This window comes from Passer domesticus, chromosome 7 (genome assembly GCF_036417665.1).
Source record: "Passer domesticus isolate bPasDom1 chromosome 7, bPasDom1.hap1, whole genome shotgun sequence".
Classification (NCBI taxonomy): Eukaryota; Metazoa; Chordata; class Aves; order Passeriformes; family Passeridae; genus Passer; species Passer domesticus.
The window spans coordinates 51,180,777-51,195,588 of record NC_087480.1 but is presented as its reverse complement, the minus strand read 5'-3'; the positions used below and the strand labels follow the sequence as shown (position 1 = coordinate 51,195,588).

Genomic DNA, 14,812 nt, shown 5'->3' with positions numbered 1-14,812 from the left:
CACTGCTGCCTCCCAGTGAGATGATATTACAGCCAGTGGCATTTCCCCCCCTTGCTCTCACTGTTGTCAAAGCATTATAAACAGCTGGTGTGAGAATGTTGTGGCTGTTCCCTGTGAATTCCTCTGATAATTTTTAGGTGCGAGTTTTGTAGACTTCAGCTGAAGGAATCTGAGTGAGGCAACTGAAAATTACTTGCCTAGAGCAGCTACAAGGGCTCAGCCCCCATGCATCATTCAGGAAGTGGCTGGGCAATACCTGACTGTTTCAGTCTAAAGACTTTTTCCCAGAAGGAAAATGTTTCACACAAGATCTGGGACAGATGTTCTGGCGCGTGTTAATGTTCATAGGTAGCCTCAGACCCCTCCCCAAGTTTCCACAGATCTGCTTCCTTTTTTCCTAACAATTGACAGATACCGTGGCAGGCTTTTTTAAAAGAAACAAGGAAGTTGTAGCTCAGTAGGCCAGAAACCATCAGAGATTGTTTAGGTGAAAATGCCTTGCTATGTGGATATTCAAACCTGTGTGAGTTAACATTGGTGCTGACTATATTTCCTTTAACCTCATTAGCACCTTGTCTTGCTTTCCCAAGCATGGTGGTAGAGCAGCCAGCTCACCTTAGAGCCTTTCACTAGGTAATTCATCAAAGTGGCAGATGAAAGCTTAAAGGAAAATGCATGTAAATACTACATTAGGAACCTTGGCTCACAAAGGCATTTGAACATTTCCACCCATACCATTAGCCCTGGATTATAGTCCACAGATGTGAAATGGACTTTGTTTATTGGGGGAGATGGAGATACAAGGCTTATTGGTTGAATCGCTGTGCAGATTGTATACTTTTTTTTTCTTTAATTAAAAAGCATTAAGCATTCATGAGCTAGTCTCACAGAAAAAAAGAATCTCAGACTGTAACTGTAACCACTTAATACCTTCAGAATTAAAACCGAGTTACTACAGTAAAACACTCTCATCAAGTACTCTGGGCCAAAGCATTTTCAAACAGGGGCCTGAGGTTGTGTCAAACCTACATCTTGCATCCTTTTCAGCGTTAGAGTTTAAAGCTGTGCCTCACCGCAGACTGATGTAGTCATTGGATTCCTGTGTATGTGTAGATCAGAATGATTAAGCAACTGCAGTTCACTCTCTGTGCCAGGGGTTCATCTGATGGGTTTTTCTGTTGGGTTTTTTTCAGGGGTGGGTGGGCATTGTTGTATGTTTGCTTTGTTGTTGTTTTTCGTTGTTTTTCAAAGACACTAAGATACACACCAAGTGCAAGATACTATTTCCTGGAGGGCTACCAAGGCATACCCTCAAACAGTCTTTATTTACCTCATAGTTTATGGTATTCTTGTTAGAAAGTAGCACTTTGGGAATACTTTTAACCCTTGCTCCTTTTAGTTCTCATGCTGAGCAGTAGATAGTGACACACTCCTCCATAATTGATACCTGTGGTGGCATACTTCAGTAACATGATTTATTGTGCATTTTCATCTTCATGAAAGCTTATTTTACTCTTCTGCTTCCATTAGGTCAGCACTCACTGAACAGGCACCTCCCATTCCATTTTACTGAGTAACTTTCAAACATGACCTGACAAGGTAGCAAAAGTTCAGTGCACTAACTCACTGTCATGTAGAATACACACATTACTGACCAGCTCTGACTGTTGAACCATAAAGGAGGTACAAGAGCATCACAGTGGTTGTGGCACAACTTGCAAATAGCATGGAAGCACTGGGCCAGGGTATCAATCTCTTCCTGTAGCAAAATGTCCTGACCCCAGGGTTGAACAGCTAAACACATGAACTTATGAAGACTTAGAATTTATTATTTCCTGGAAAAAAAGGAAGTGGAAGAATAAAAAATACTGTAATTATAGCTGTTATAGCAAGTGGAAGAAGTACAATCCTAAGCAGTTGGGAAGAGTAGAGAGGCTGTTGTGATTTCTATTTCTGAAGCAGCAGTGGAGAGGAGGATTTACACAGAGAGATTCCACAGAGGAACTCCAAGGGCTGTACATCTACACCATATTCCCCCCAAACATGTTCAGGTAATGGGTCCCCAGCCATTTGGGCAGACTGCTGGGAGAGATTTCTGCACACTGCTCGGAGGTTTTTGCTGTGAAATACGGCACGAGCGTGTAAGGCAGAGCAGTGCAGAGAAAGGGAAGAGCCTGCAGCTGACGTGCAGTGTGTCTTTGCAGCCGCTGAGGATGCACTGCAAGAGCTGCGCGCTGGTCACCAGCTCCGGGCACCTGCTGGGCAGCGGGCAGGGGCACAGGATCGACGAGAGCGACTGCGTCATCCGCATGAACGACGCGCCCACGCGCGGCTACGGCAGAGACGTTGGCAACAAAACCAGCCTGCGGGTCATCGCGCACTCCAGCATCCAGAGGATCCTGCGGAACCGCAACGAACTCCTCAACATGAGCCATGGTGCCGTGTTCATCTTCTGGGGCCCCAGCAGCTACATGAGGAGAGACGGCAAAGGCTTGGTGTACAATAACCTGCAGCTGATGAACCAGATACTGCCTCAGTTAAAAGTGTATATGATTTCTCGCCACAAGATGCTTCAATTTGATGACCTTTTTAAACGGGAGACTGGAAAAGACAGGTGAGAACTTACATGGATACACCTGGGGGATGTCACAGAGTAGTAAAATAATGCAGTTTATATATACCAATTTCAGATCTGCTCAGAGGGACAATCCTGCCCATTAAATCCTCTGCCTCATGAGTTGTAATGTGGCATGACATGCCAAATAACATCACTGGTAACGTAAGTAAAAAATACGCATCAAAGTGATTTGTATGGAGTACTGCCTCATCAGCCTAGAATACCATAGTCTGGATGTAATGTTTATAGAGTCAAGGAGGCAGGAACTGTTTAAATCTCACTTTGGGGTAATATACATTCAAGTTTTTTTCACTGACTCTGAAAAATTAGAATGGATAGGTTATGTTTTCTTATAGAGGAAATGCCACCATTCAGTGAATTATAATAGCTGTTTATTGAATTTAAGCATTTTTGGAACATTGCAGCTGTAAAGCTTCTTGTAAAACAAATAAACATTAGTCATACATTAGGTGCTTCAGAACAGTTCATCTTACATTTGCAACTGGAAAATGGAAAGTTATGATGATAGTTACATCTTTATGACACTGTTTATGAGACTTGTAGGCTGATCTTCAAATGAAATTTGTAGTAAGTGACCCACTGCAGTACTTGAGCATTTTCACATATAATGTTTGAAAATGGGCATTCAAACTAAAGACTTCCCAGCACGAAAGACATTTATTTTTAATGAAGTTCTGTTTTTTACTTGTTAAATATGCTGCTGTAAAAATGGCACAGGGTCCCCACTTAGATACAAATGAAGAGGTAGGTTTATTGTGCAGTAACTTACAGTCAGATGTGCTACCTTACAAATAAAAACACACACACCCCAAAGCTTGAACAGGAAACAATCCTGTTGTGGAGTTGAGCATAGATTTCATTTTCTGGGCTACATGAGAAAGGCAGAACCAGTGTTAGAGGAAACTGTTGTATCCTCCTAGCTGAAGGCAATGTTTGCTTGGCATTTGCTGCCTTTGTCACACTCCACATGGTTTGCTTGCAGAGCTCTGTTCAGTTATAGTGGATCTGAGTTTGTGGCTGACTCAGGCACAAACAAAAGCACAGAGTAACTTGGTCAGTTTTGTAACATTAAAGGTTCTTCTCTTCATCTTCCAATTGGTGTATTGGGGTTTCTGCCAGAACAAGAAGGAAGGATAACAAGGGGAGATACCCTGCCAGTTGTGATATGTTTGTCTTTTCCAGAGTAAAGCAAAGTGAGAAGGTGAATAAGCATTTGAACCCTTCAGGAAATGTGCAGAGGGTTATCTGTGTGCTCAGTATTTACAAAGGCATTAAAGTCAACAAAGCTGTAATTGCACTGTAACCTGGCCACCTAAAACCCCAGGGGGAGGCCCTGGACACAAGGAATGCACACTGCCACCTCCTTTCCCAGACTGTGCTTTTGGTGATCCAGGGTAGGATCATGTGCTGTCCCCAGTTCTGAGGAACAGCTTCCATTCCTGCTTCACTCTCAGAACTTCAGTTCTGCCATGGGGAGCCAGGGTCCCCTTCCTTCCCTGACATTGCCAGGATCCTGTTCTTTTTTTGACACATGCTGTGCAATTTCAGGCAAGCTGCTCTTTCTGGTTCTGCATCACCCATCCAGAGCCAGAGGCCTGTAGTGAGTGTGATGAAAACATTTATTTTTCTGCACAGGCACCAGGCTCACGTCCTGAAATATTCTCAAGGCATTTGAGCCATTAATGACATTGTAACAAGTTTATAGTGAACTCAGTCATGGGCACCCTGAACTCCCAGTGTGAATCAAGGGCACTCAGATGCCAGCAAAAGGCAGCCTGAGGAACAGGCCCTCTTGATTTTAATAAACTGCAGGCTCTGCTCTGAATGAACCACTCCTTTAGAGGGCACAGACAGCATACTTGAAAGGCTAAGAAGATTAAAACAGGAGACGAAAATAAATGAATAAGCTGCACAGAAGAAAGGAAAAATGAAACATGGATAGGAAATCATTTGTAAGGGAAAAACTTCACTGTGGGGGCAGGAGCAGAACACTGTATAGCCCAGAATGCTGCTGTTCCCCAGGGGGTTTCTGCTGAGCTCTTGACATTAGTGCCTACAAAAAAACAAAAGAAAGAGAGAGAAGCATGATTGCAAGGTTGCAAGGATCAGACTATTAATTTCTGTCTTGAAAATGATGAAAGGTAATTGGATGTGTTGTGTTTTTTGGAAAAAAAATATTTTGAAATTAAGAAAAACTTTCAGAAAACATTGCCAGGTAAATAGCATGGTGAAAGACAAAGGCTGCAGAGCAATATATTTGGCATTATAAAGTAACTCTACTTGAAAATAACTTTATAATTGAATAAAGGTACATTAAGAAAATACGATTCAGAACCAATATTATAGTAATTAGATAAAAGCAGCATAAATGAAATAACTGCAGGAAGAGTATTTCCAAAGAGATTATAAATGAGATTCTGGTGGAGCAGAAAGGCCTTTAATTGTAATTTAGTGTGCACTACAGAATTATCAGCACAGTGTGTTAGTTCATCATATAAAAAAATATCTGATCATTTCCCCTAATAAGCACATGACAGTGCTTCATATTCTCTCATTACTGCTGATTAGGTATAAAAACAGCATCCTTTTGTTGGACTCTTGCTCAGATCTTGTAGGAAATGCAAGACACTGTAACCCTGCTTCTGTGTCAGTGTCCTGCAGACATGGTATTGAAAGAGGGCAGAGTGGTACTTGAATGAATTTTTGAATCTTTATTTGATTATTCAGCTTCTAAGCCAGCTTAGTTATATTCAGTTGTTTTTCTGCTTCTGGAAAACACTAAATGACAGCCTAAGTGTGTGTAAGCAGAAAGAAAGCTAACCCAGAAAATAAAGCAGAGAGCCTGGCTGGTGTCCTGACCTGTGCAAAGCTTTGGTCGTGTCTGGCTGCAATTGCTCCCTTGGTTTTGGAATGTAAGTGTTGGGCACCTGGAACAGTGGACTTGTGCAAGCTCCAAACCACTCTTAGCCTGAACATGTTCCTGAATTATCTAGTGATTCAGAGCTCAGAATCTCTTAGGTGGCAGAGAAGTACATTTTTTAGGTTACCCTACCATGCTCTTTCCTAATAATTTTGAGCCAAAAATTCTCACTGTTTTATATTGTTGCTGTGCCTGAAGGCCTCCACTGAGCTTATGACCCAGCTATGACATTGTGACAAACTGCACCAGCACCCCCAAGCTTCAGTGCACAGTCAGAAAATAAATAAGGCCCCATAATTGGAAATAATGAGATGCTTATAACATGTCATTCTCCAAATGCTAGCTTAGCTTGAAAGTCTGTGTGTCAGGAGCAGTAAAAATGTGTGTTTCGGGAGTTTATACATTATCAGGTGATCCACTAAGGACAGGACAAATTACCTAGGCTCCTCAGCATCCTCCAGGCATATTTAGTCAAAGAATTCCCTTATGTTTAGAACTGTCTTTTAAGCAGCTGGCACAGACACCACCACTTCTTTTTTTTTCCTTGTAGTAGTCTGATTCCCTGAGGAAATGGGAAACCTTGGTACAAGGCATTCCTCAATCTGACAGTGCTCAAAACATCTCCTCCTACTGCCCTGTAGGTGACCTACTTGGACCCAGCTTGTTTAGCATTAGCTTGGGAAGCTGCGTGGTGGCTCCTGTCAGCTGAATTAGATGTTAGTGATTGCTGGCACTTGCTTGCAGTGGCTTTTGTGGCCTCAGGTCCCTGCTTCCAAGACTGTTCCACATCCTGCTATCACTGGGTAAACTGTAAAAGATGGCCTTGGAACTTGGGTCAGGATCTGGGATTCCCTGGTGACTTCTCTGAAGAGAACCTCATGTTTTCTGCTGTGCTTTTTTGGGGGGCTGTGGCAAAGCTTCACAGGTATCTGGCAGATCCAGGTGTGGAGGAATGGGATTAATGTAGGTCCTACATTAATACATTCAGGTGAAGTGCCCAGGCCTTCCCAGAGCCTGCACTTGCTCCCCTGGTGCCTCAGCTTTAGCAGGAGATGAAGGGAGAGCCTGTCTGTGACAGGCTGTCAGCAGGGATCTGAGGACTCTTTGGGCTGCAGATAACACAAGCCTGAACTTCTTCCTGTGGGACTTTCCTAGCTGGGTGAGGAGCCATTAGGGAGAATTCCTGTCTTATTCTTTAATAGAATTTGAAAGGAGACCTTTGAGTGAACCTTTGCAGATAAGGAACTGTGATACAGCAAAATTTAAACACAACTTTTAAATCCCTTACATCTGTGAGCAGTTACAGGGTGGTATCTCCTACTCTGTCTAATTAATACTGGGATCAGCTGAGCTTTTTTTAAAGCCATATCCCAGCCTGCAGTGAAGGCAGAAGAGGTGTGCTGCCTTAAAGGCTCCCTGCCTGTGCTGTCATTCCCATTGTCAGGCTCCCCTCGGGCAGGGATGGCACCTGGGGTGGTTCCTAGGATGATGATTTCCCAGGCTGGCTATGGGACAGTCATAGCTGCCACCAACTAAAGAGTTTCCTACCAGCAGTCACAGTGTGGGGCTGGGAGCTTCTAGAAACCAAGTCAAAAGGTCAGCTAAATATTAATGTTGCTGTGCCTAAAATTAATTACAGAAGGAAAGTTCCTGCCCAGATTACTCCACTGACAGGAGGCACCAGAAAAATCATTAAAAGGTGGACGAGGAAAGTAGTCTTGGTTTCCCAGTTTTCAAAGCCTTTTACAAGAATGAAGAAAATGCCAAGAAATTGCTTCAGAATGAATGAATGAATAAATAAATCTCAGGAATTATTTGCCAGCTTAGAAACTTAATTATGTTTTTGCTTTCAGGAAGATATCCAACACTTGGCTTAGCACGGGCTGGTTCACAATGACTATCGCATTAGAGCTCTGTGACAGGATAAATGTTTATGGCATGGTGCCACCGGATTTCTGCAGGTAGGATTTATTTTAGAACCATTATTAGCCAAAAAAGGTAATGTTACAGATAAATATCTGAATCTTTTAATCTTTTTCCTCTGCAACAAGTCTTCAGTCATCTTAAAGCAATTAATTAGATGTCCCATGATCTCATTCTGAAAACAACAAACAGCATTTAATTATGTTATATAAAATATTTTAAAAATTTGTTTGTACTGTGGGAGAATTAATCCATCTTGTTGCTTTCTTTTAGTCTCTGAATATTTATCAGCTAAAAGTAATGCAATAATTGGCATGAAATTAATCTGAAGAAAGAAGTACTGGAAAATATTACTTTTAATTTGTTTTTCGAGTTCCCCCCAAATTAATAGAGGAACAGTGTTCTCACAGTGACTAGTTTCTAAATTGAACTTTCTGTGCAACTCAAATTAACATTATTGTACCTCTGTCACATGAATGCCAATCTTGCAGCTTTCTAAATAGTGCCCAGGAAATCTGTTCCCGTGAATTTGGCCCCAGAGAATCCATCCTGTGATCCCCAGTTTTGGGCGTGGCAGGGGGGTCACAGGAGGTAGAGGCAGCACAATTGTGGCAGTGGAAGCTGCTGTGCAAAGAACAGCCTGTGCCCCTTTTCCAGCCCTGTTCTGCCTCCAGCTGTGCTCAGGACCCAGACCCCAGGTCCTGGTTAAGCCTTTCCCACTATGGATCAGTGACACAGGGAGAGGCTTCAGAACCTCTAGTGCTAGACCAAAAGTACCAAAATTGCATTAGCCAGGATACCAGTGGGAACACAGACACATTTGTATTACATCAGCAGTCTTGATGCTGGCATAAGTCTCACCTGCCCACCCAGCACTGAGTGGTTCCTGCCCACAGCCAGTGCTGATGCCATTTGTCCTGCTGGGTGACCCAGGAAGAGCTGGAGCCAGTCTGGAACAAGGCCTCAGTGCAGCGTTTCATCACCTGCTCACAAAACCCTCTTCAAGAAGTACTTGCTTAAATTTTCTGTTGCAAATGCTGTGATCTGCCTCAGGTCTGGTTCACTGGGTAATTCCAGATGCCTTTCAGGGGCAGGGAGGGCAAGGCTGCAGTGCTGGGTTTGTCTCAAAGAATGGGACTGCTTTGACTTTCCTCTGAGCACTTACAAGGATCGTTCAGGAATCTGCATTTGTCTTGGGCACGTTATAGAAATCCCCAAAGAAATCACAGCATAAAATGTCAACACTAAACTCCACTTTGTGAGAATTTCTACAAATTATAACAAAATACTGATGATAAATGCTGTGATGTACTGCCAGACTTCATCATGAATTCTCCAAGGAAAATAGCAGACTAGATCAGATATGCCAGACAACACAAATACCTTCCACAGCACAGCATCTTGCTCCTCTGTCATCTCAGTTGGCCAACACATGCTACTTCAGTTTCTGTTAAGTGGCTGGTCTGTCTTACTCCAGAAGTGGCTGCATTCCCATGGCACATGGAAGTAATTCTTAAACTGATGATCTAAAAATACAGAAGACAGCATTTTACTGCAAAATAATGTGTAATCCTGACTTTTCAGACAAAGTCAGAATAGTTTAGATACACATTAAAAAAAATCCAGCTTAACCCAAACAAACTGTTTGAGAGAGACTAAAAGTGTCACTGCATATGAGAGCATATGAAAGGCTTTCATGGAATCAATACAATGAAATCAAATGGACTTAAATTATAACACAAGAAAGGCTGTAGATCAGTCCTACCAGTGAAAGATGTAATTGGTCTTACAGCCTGCATAAAAAACTCTTAACATAAAGTACACACACCTGGTTGTAAAAAGGGAAGAGGTCATTTCATAATCAAAGTAATATGAAATGTCTCTACTTCAGCTTGATTCCCCAGGGGATGAAGAGGAAAACTGTAGTTGCCATGCCTGGAAGAAGCTGTCCATGAAGATCTGTGAAAGGAGTTTCTTGCCTTAAATAGAGTTAACCTTCTTAGCTGGCTCTTCAGCCACTCATTAAGAGGTGTCTTCTTTCAAAGAAATAAGACATCAGAACAGAATAGCAGAAAAAAAATATTCTGTAATTGTAAGCCATATTTCCTGGTTTTCAGTCAGACAGGATAAGAATCTACTATTAAAATAAAAAAAATCAAAACAAAAAGTCCCAACAAAACAACTGAAATGTGTGTGTGCTAGATTGGTGTGGGTATCCTACTTGCTGTGCAACTAAGGAATCATTAAGATTGAAAAAAATCTTTTTTCTGTTCATAATTAGTATCACCAAATTTATAACTCAGCAGATAGATACCCATTCATTTTGAAGTATTAATTTGTGGAATAAGTAATGAGTGTGGTGATCACTGTCATGGAACTAAATTAGTGTCACATTTGTAACGTGAAGGACACCTCAAAGGTACCAGGAATCTCATGCTGTTGATTCTGCTACAAATTATTAGCTTAAGATCATTAACCAAACTGCTTTGCACCCGTGCAGGAAAAATAGTTTAGTGAAGGAGTCTGGAGCACAGACTAAAATATTTGTCACTATTAGTTGCAACAAGGTGTTTCAGATTCATTTCTATTTACTTTCACTGGATACTGAGTTTCATAGCTGAACTGGACTTGGTGTCCTAATTATTATAAATTTCTAATACTTTACAGCAAAGCTATAAGTAATTTCAAACCCCTTTGCTTGCAGATTTATGCTGTAGTAAGGGTTAATGGCTTGATACTCCTCTCATGCTGTCTTGTGCATTCTGTAGTAAGATGAAAGCCGGAGCTTCCATTTGCACACTGCAAACATTTTTGTGAAGTGTGCACACCTCTCCCTCTTTTGCCCAAGACACACAAACCATCTTGCTGTATTTTTTCCAGTGCCCAGGGATCCAATCCAAGCCTTTCCAGATGGGAAGCACTTCCCTCTCAGAACTCCCTTTGGCAGCCCTGCATGCACAGCACTCACTGCAGATCTGGGACATGCTGGATTCTCCTCTTGCCTCCCTTCAGCAGCAGCCTGGCAGTGGTGCCCAGATACCATGGCAATTCCTGAAGGCACTGCAGGCTGCTGCTTCCCTTTGTGGGTGCTCAGCAGCAGGGCTGGGAAGGACAAGACAAGCCTTAGTGAGTTTGTAGGAATTCCAGCCTCTGTCTGTGGCATTATGGGCAGCAGGGACAGAAAGGTTGGTTCCCTGTGGGACTCAGGATACTCCTGTACACAAAGAAAACTCAAGGGGTTGGTGAGATTAACCCTCTTTAACTCTTCTCCTCTTCATGGGCCTTCTGGAACTCCCAGAAACTTAGAACTTAATTCTGAGCCTTATTTTAACTAATATGAATAATTTTTGTTCCAGTTATTGAACCAGATAATTTTCCTGTCAGAATCCTCATTTGACTGCCAGGTCATTTTCCATGATAATTCACCTGAAAATTGGTATTTTAAATACTTCAGTGTTTTCTTACCTCTCTCTGTCTCCACTTTCAGTTCCTTTAAATCAAATGCAAAGTAGCAGTTGTTGCTGATTACATTTCCTGAAGCTTATGAGAAACTGTAAGCTGTATGTGAGCTAGACCTGCTCTTTGGTCCATATGCCTCACCTCATCAGCTTAAGAACAAAATGCATACATGGTTTGGAAAAGGACTAATTATGGAGGTCAGGGAAAGGAGATCCTGGGAATAGAAGGCAAAAGATTATCTAGAAATCTTCATGGTCCTGACACAGCACCTTGCCCATCACTCAACATATAAATGAAACGTTACTCACACATCAAAATATTAATTATTTTATAAAGTGTGTGAGTACCTATAGTTTTAGAGGATTTATTATGGCTCTTGATTTCTAAGGAAAGAGGCTGACCAGAATGTGATATGGGGTGGCCTGAAGTCCCTGCCTTTTTTTTGTGCTGTTCCTCCAGCTTTTGCTGTAGGTGGATACCATCTGTGGGAAAATGTGCACTCAAGTGGCAAACAGTGTCTGACTGACAGGGGTACAAGCATTCCACGGGTGCTGTGCTGGCAGGTGACCAGGCAGGAAGCACAGGATATTTTACAGAGGAACTTCCCGAGATTCCTCCCAGCTGTGCTATTAATATGCATGCAGAGTCTGACAAAATACTGATTAATGTCCAGTATCAGTCAGTGATAAAACAGCATCTGTTTTAATGTTAATAAATGAGGTGGCAAGCAATTTCCGTATAGAAATTACTCATGCATTTCATTTGCTGGTGACACAAGCTAATTGCAGTGTTAGAAGATAACACAGCACAGTTAATTTGGGTTATGGTGTACTCAAACCAGAATTCAAATCCAAAGCTTACTAGCATGCAATCTGGGGGAATCCAGAACTCTCATAAAATGAGAAGGTCCTCCATATGTAAATACCCTTCAGAATTCCAAATCTAAATGACAGCTTTTGGAATTTAGCCTTAGAACCTCAGTCAGCTGCAGAGTAGCCCTAGAGAGGTCTGTAGCCACCAGCCCCCATTCCTGCCCTGATGTCACCCCCAGTTCAGCCAGCAGAGCTGCACACAAGCCCTGAGCCCCACAGGCTGCCTGCACTGAGCTCCTGCCCCTCTCACCTGCCAGGCCCTGTGCCCGGAGCCTCTGGGCTGTTTCTGGTGGCATCACAGGATGCAGTGAGCTGCTACAGCCTGGCAGGAGCTAAGGGCATCCACTGAGAACACCCTGGTGTTAGTTCAGAGCTTTCCATGGCATGTGGAATCCCTGGCTTCAAAAACACCTTGCCTGGAGGGACCTGCAGCCTCACAGGCTCACTTTGCCCTGTTAACTGGGGCTGCATTTTTCCCCAGGTCTGTTGGAGATAAGATTTCGACTTGACTAATCGTAATAACTTTAAAGCAGTAAATTTATACCAAGCAATACAGGTTGAGGACCCAAAAGTAAAATCCAGCTTTAGTGCAAGAAGGAAGAGCAGTCTGAATGAGAGGCAGAGGCCTATTTGTTTAGTAGTTCTTAACAAAAACACATCACATGAAAATGTATCCTATTAGATTTATAGTAACCATGGAAATGATTCATTTAAGTGACAATAAGAGGTCCAATGTATCAAAAAAGTGAAAAATTAATTGAAGATTGAGTTCTAATATTTGTAGTTTAGAAATAATAAATTTCTACATGAAGGGCAGCTTTAGATTGCAAATACATTTTCTGAAGGTGAGGTGATGAAGGATTTTGTTTCACTCTTATGTATTCCATTGAGAATATATTTAATAAGTTTAGAATCCATCTTATTCTAGAAATGTAATTTTATTGTTGTTCTGGTCTTGCAAGATTGATCACCATGTTGTGTTACAAGGAAGGCAGACTGATCGAATTAAAACGTTAATCTAAGGCACAAATGGAAAGCAGCAGCAATATTATACATTATCTCTGCATATACAATAAGGATAATGGCAAAATAAGAAAAATTAGAAAATTGCGTAGGTGACAGAATTACACAGTAAAAATAATGACCAGCACAGACTACTGACAGATTGTGGATGCATTCTATTGAAAGCGACCTTAAATATTAGCTCTTCAAAATGAAAATAATCAACTGTATATTAGAGCTGACAGCCCTGAATCTGTATCAGATTTCTTGCTCTGTGCTGGGGTCCTGTTCAGCTCAGGCTGTAACACAGAGCAGCTCCAAGGCTTCACTAAATGCCGATATTGGGAAATTTTCTGCCACAGCAAAATAGCTGGTAGCAATCAGGAAGAGAGGGACAACAATTGGGTAATTCTGTCTGGGACAGCTTACTTAGTATTTATGACACAGGGAGTGTGAGAGTTCCTGTGAGCCCAAAACGCCTGTGCCCAAAGTAAAAAACCATCATGGGTGCAGGTAGAGATTAAAACAAAAGGAGAATGAATTGCTCTGGCTTATTATAATACAGATGTGCCATTTACAGAATGTTACATGGTAGCACTGAGGTCAGAACTGCTAAAATGAACTTTATTCTAAGTATCTAATTGGTGTTTGGCATAGCCAATGTGTCACCACGAGTCACTGGTCTCCCGCTGGGAAATGTGAACAGGTTCACAAGGTCAGATGGATACTATGGGTGAACTGTTTTAATTTTTAGCTTAGATACATAAAAGCTGCTGTTGTAAAATAAAGAACTCATTTGTGCATCAGACGTTTGATTAAAATGCCAGCAACAGCAGGCTGTACCACTGACCTGGCGTGCAGACCCTCACTGAAGCTCTGCTCTCGGAACCTCGCGCAGCACGCTGGGAACGTTCAGCTGAGCTGACATGACACAGATAACCACCTCTATCTGCCATCTTCTCTTTCTGCCCCAGTGCATGAAATACCTCTGTGAGACCTTTAACAAATCACAATCTAGATTTAGATCTCTTTTAAGCAGTTTACTTCAAATTTCATACTAGTAACACAGCCCTGCAGAACTCTGCCTTGTTTCTAAGCTTCTGCTGTCCTTCATTTAACTGGGAGGAAGAGGATTAAAGGAGAGCAAAAGAAAAAGCAAAGACAACACCTTTGCCCCATTCTGATGTATTAGATATGCAAGGAAAAAAGCCAGCTACATAGTTTAACTGGGAGAAAAAGTGGATTTGAGCCCATCAGTTCATTAAAGATAGCATCTTTTCAATCAACAAGAAAGAACATCTTGGGCTTCCATCTATTTTCTTTTTTCCACAGGGATCCTAATCATCTTTCAGTACCTTATCACTACTATGAACCTCTGGGGCCAGACGAGTGCACCATGTACCTTTCCCACGAGCGGGGCCGCAAGGGCAGCCACCACCGCTTCATCACCGAGAAGCGCGTCTTCGAGAACTGGGCACGGACATTCGACATCCGCTTCTTCCAGCCAGACTGGAAACCAGACCCGCTCCCTGCAACCCCCCCCGGGGCCAGGCCGCTGGCCTGAGGCACGGACACACAGCCCAGCCACGGCACCTCCCGCAGCAGCAGCCTTGGGAGCTTCGGGCCGGCACGGCAGCCTGGAGGAGAAGGGTCCAGGGTGTGCAGCTGGCAGCCGCAGCAGCAGCAGCCAGGAGCTGGCATGGAGGAGCAGCACACACCCCCAGTACTTGCTGTTAAACTGTATGAACCCAGTCCATCACCTTTTGGGGCCATCTGACGTCCTGTGTGTGTTTGTGATTTGTGAAACACAACCTGAGTGTCATTAAGGGACCGTTAATTCATTATGGCTTTTTTAAGTACGATGCCACTGAATTTTCATAGTGAAAACTTTCTGTATTTATTTAATGAAGGTTTTTATGCAACCTAGGCCAGTATTTTTCTAATTCACAGTTATGTGGTTGTTTATCTTTCATAATATTTTAAATCCAAAATTAATAT

The 14,812-nt window shown here is 42.4% G+C and overlaps 1 protein-coding gene and 1 long non-coding RNA gene across 4 annotated transcripts in view; one reads left to right on the top strand and one right to left on the bottom strand.

Annotated features, from left to right (window-relative positions):
- The window catches only part of ST6GALNAC5 (ST6 N-acetylgalactosaminide alpha-2,6-sialyltransferase 5), a 65,022-nt gene extending 50,498 nt beyond the window's left edge, over nucleotides 1-14,524 (top strand). For 2 of the 3 annotated variants that reach the window (XM_064428582.1, XM_064428584.1), the window contains exons 3-5: nucleotides 2,205-2,614; nucleotides 7,412-7,519; nucleotides 14,147-14,524. In XM_064428582.1, the coding sequence (XP_064284652.1) occupies nucleotides 2,205-2,614; nucleotides 7,412-7,519; nucleotides 14,147-14,378 (750 nt within the window). In that variant the 3' untranslated portion in view covers nucleotides 14,379-14,524. The remainder of the gene's footprint in view (nucleotides 1-2,204; nucleotides 2,615-7,411; nucleotides 7,520-14,146) is intronic. The other variant, XM_064428585.1, reaches the window with a different exon arrangement.
- On the bottom strand, nucleotides 2,609-14,149 carry LOC135305181 (uncharacterized). Its single transcript, XR_010366454.1, has 3 exons — nucleotides 9,310-14,149; nucleotides 8,865-9,007; nucleotides 2,609-4,691 (listed from the first exon to the last, which is right to left on the bottom strand). It is a non-coding gene; the product is annotated as an uncharacterized LOC135305181 (long non-coding RNA).
- Nucleotides 14,525-14,812: the final 288 nt, after the last annotated feature.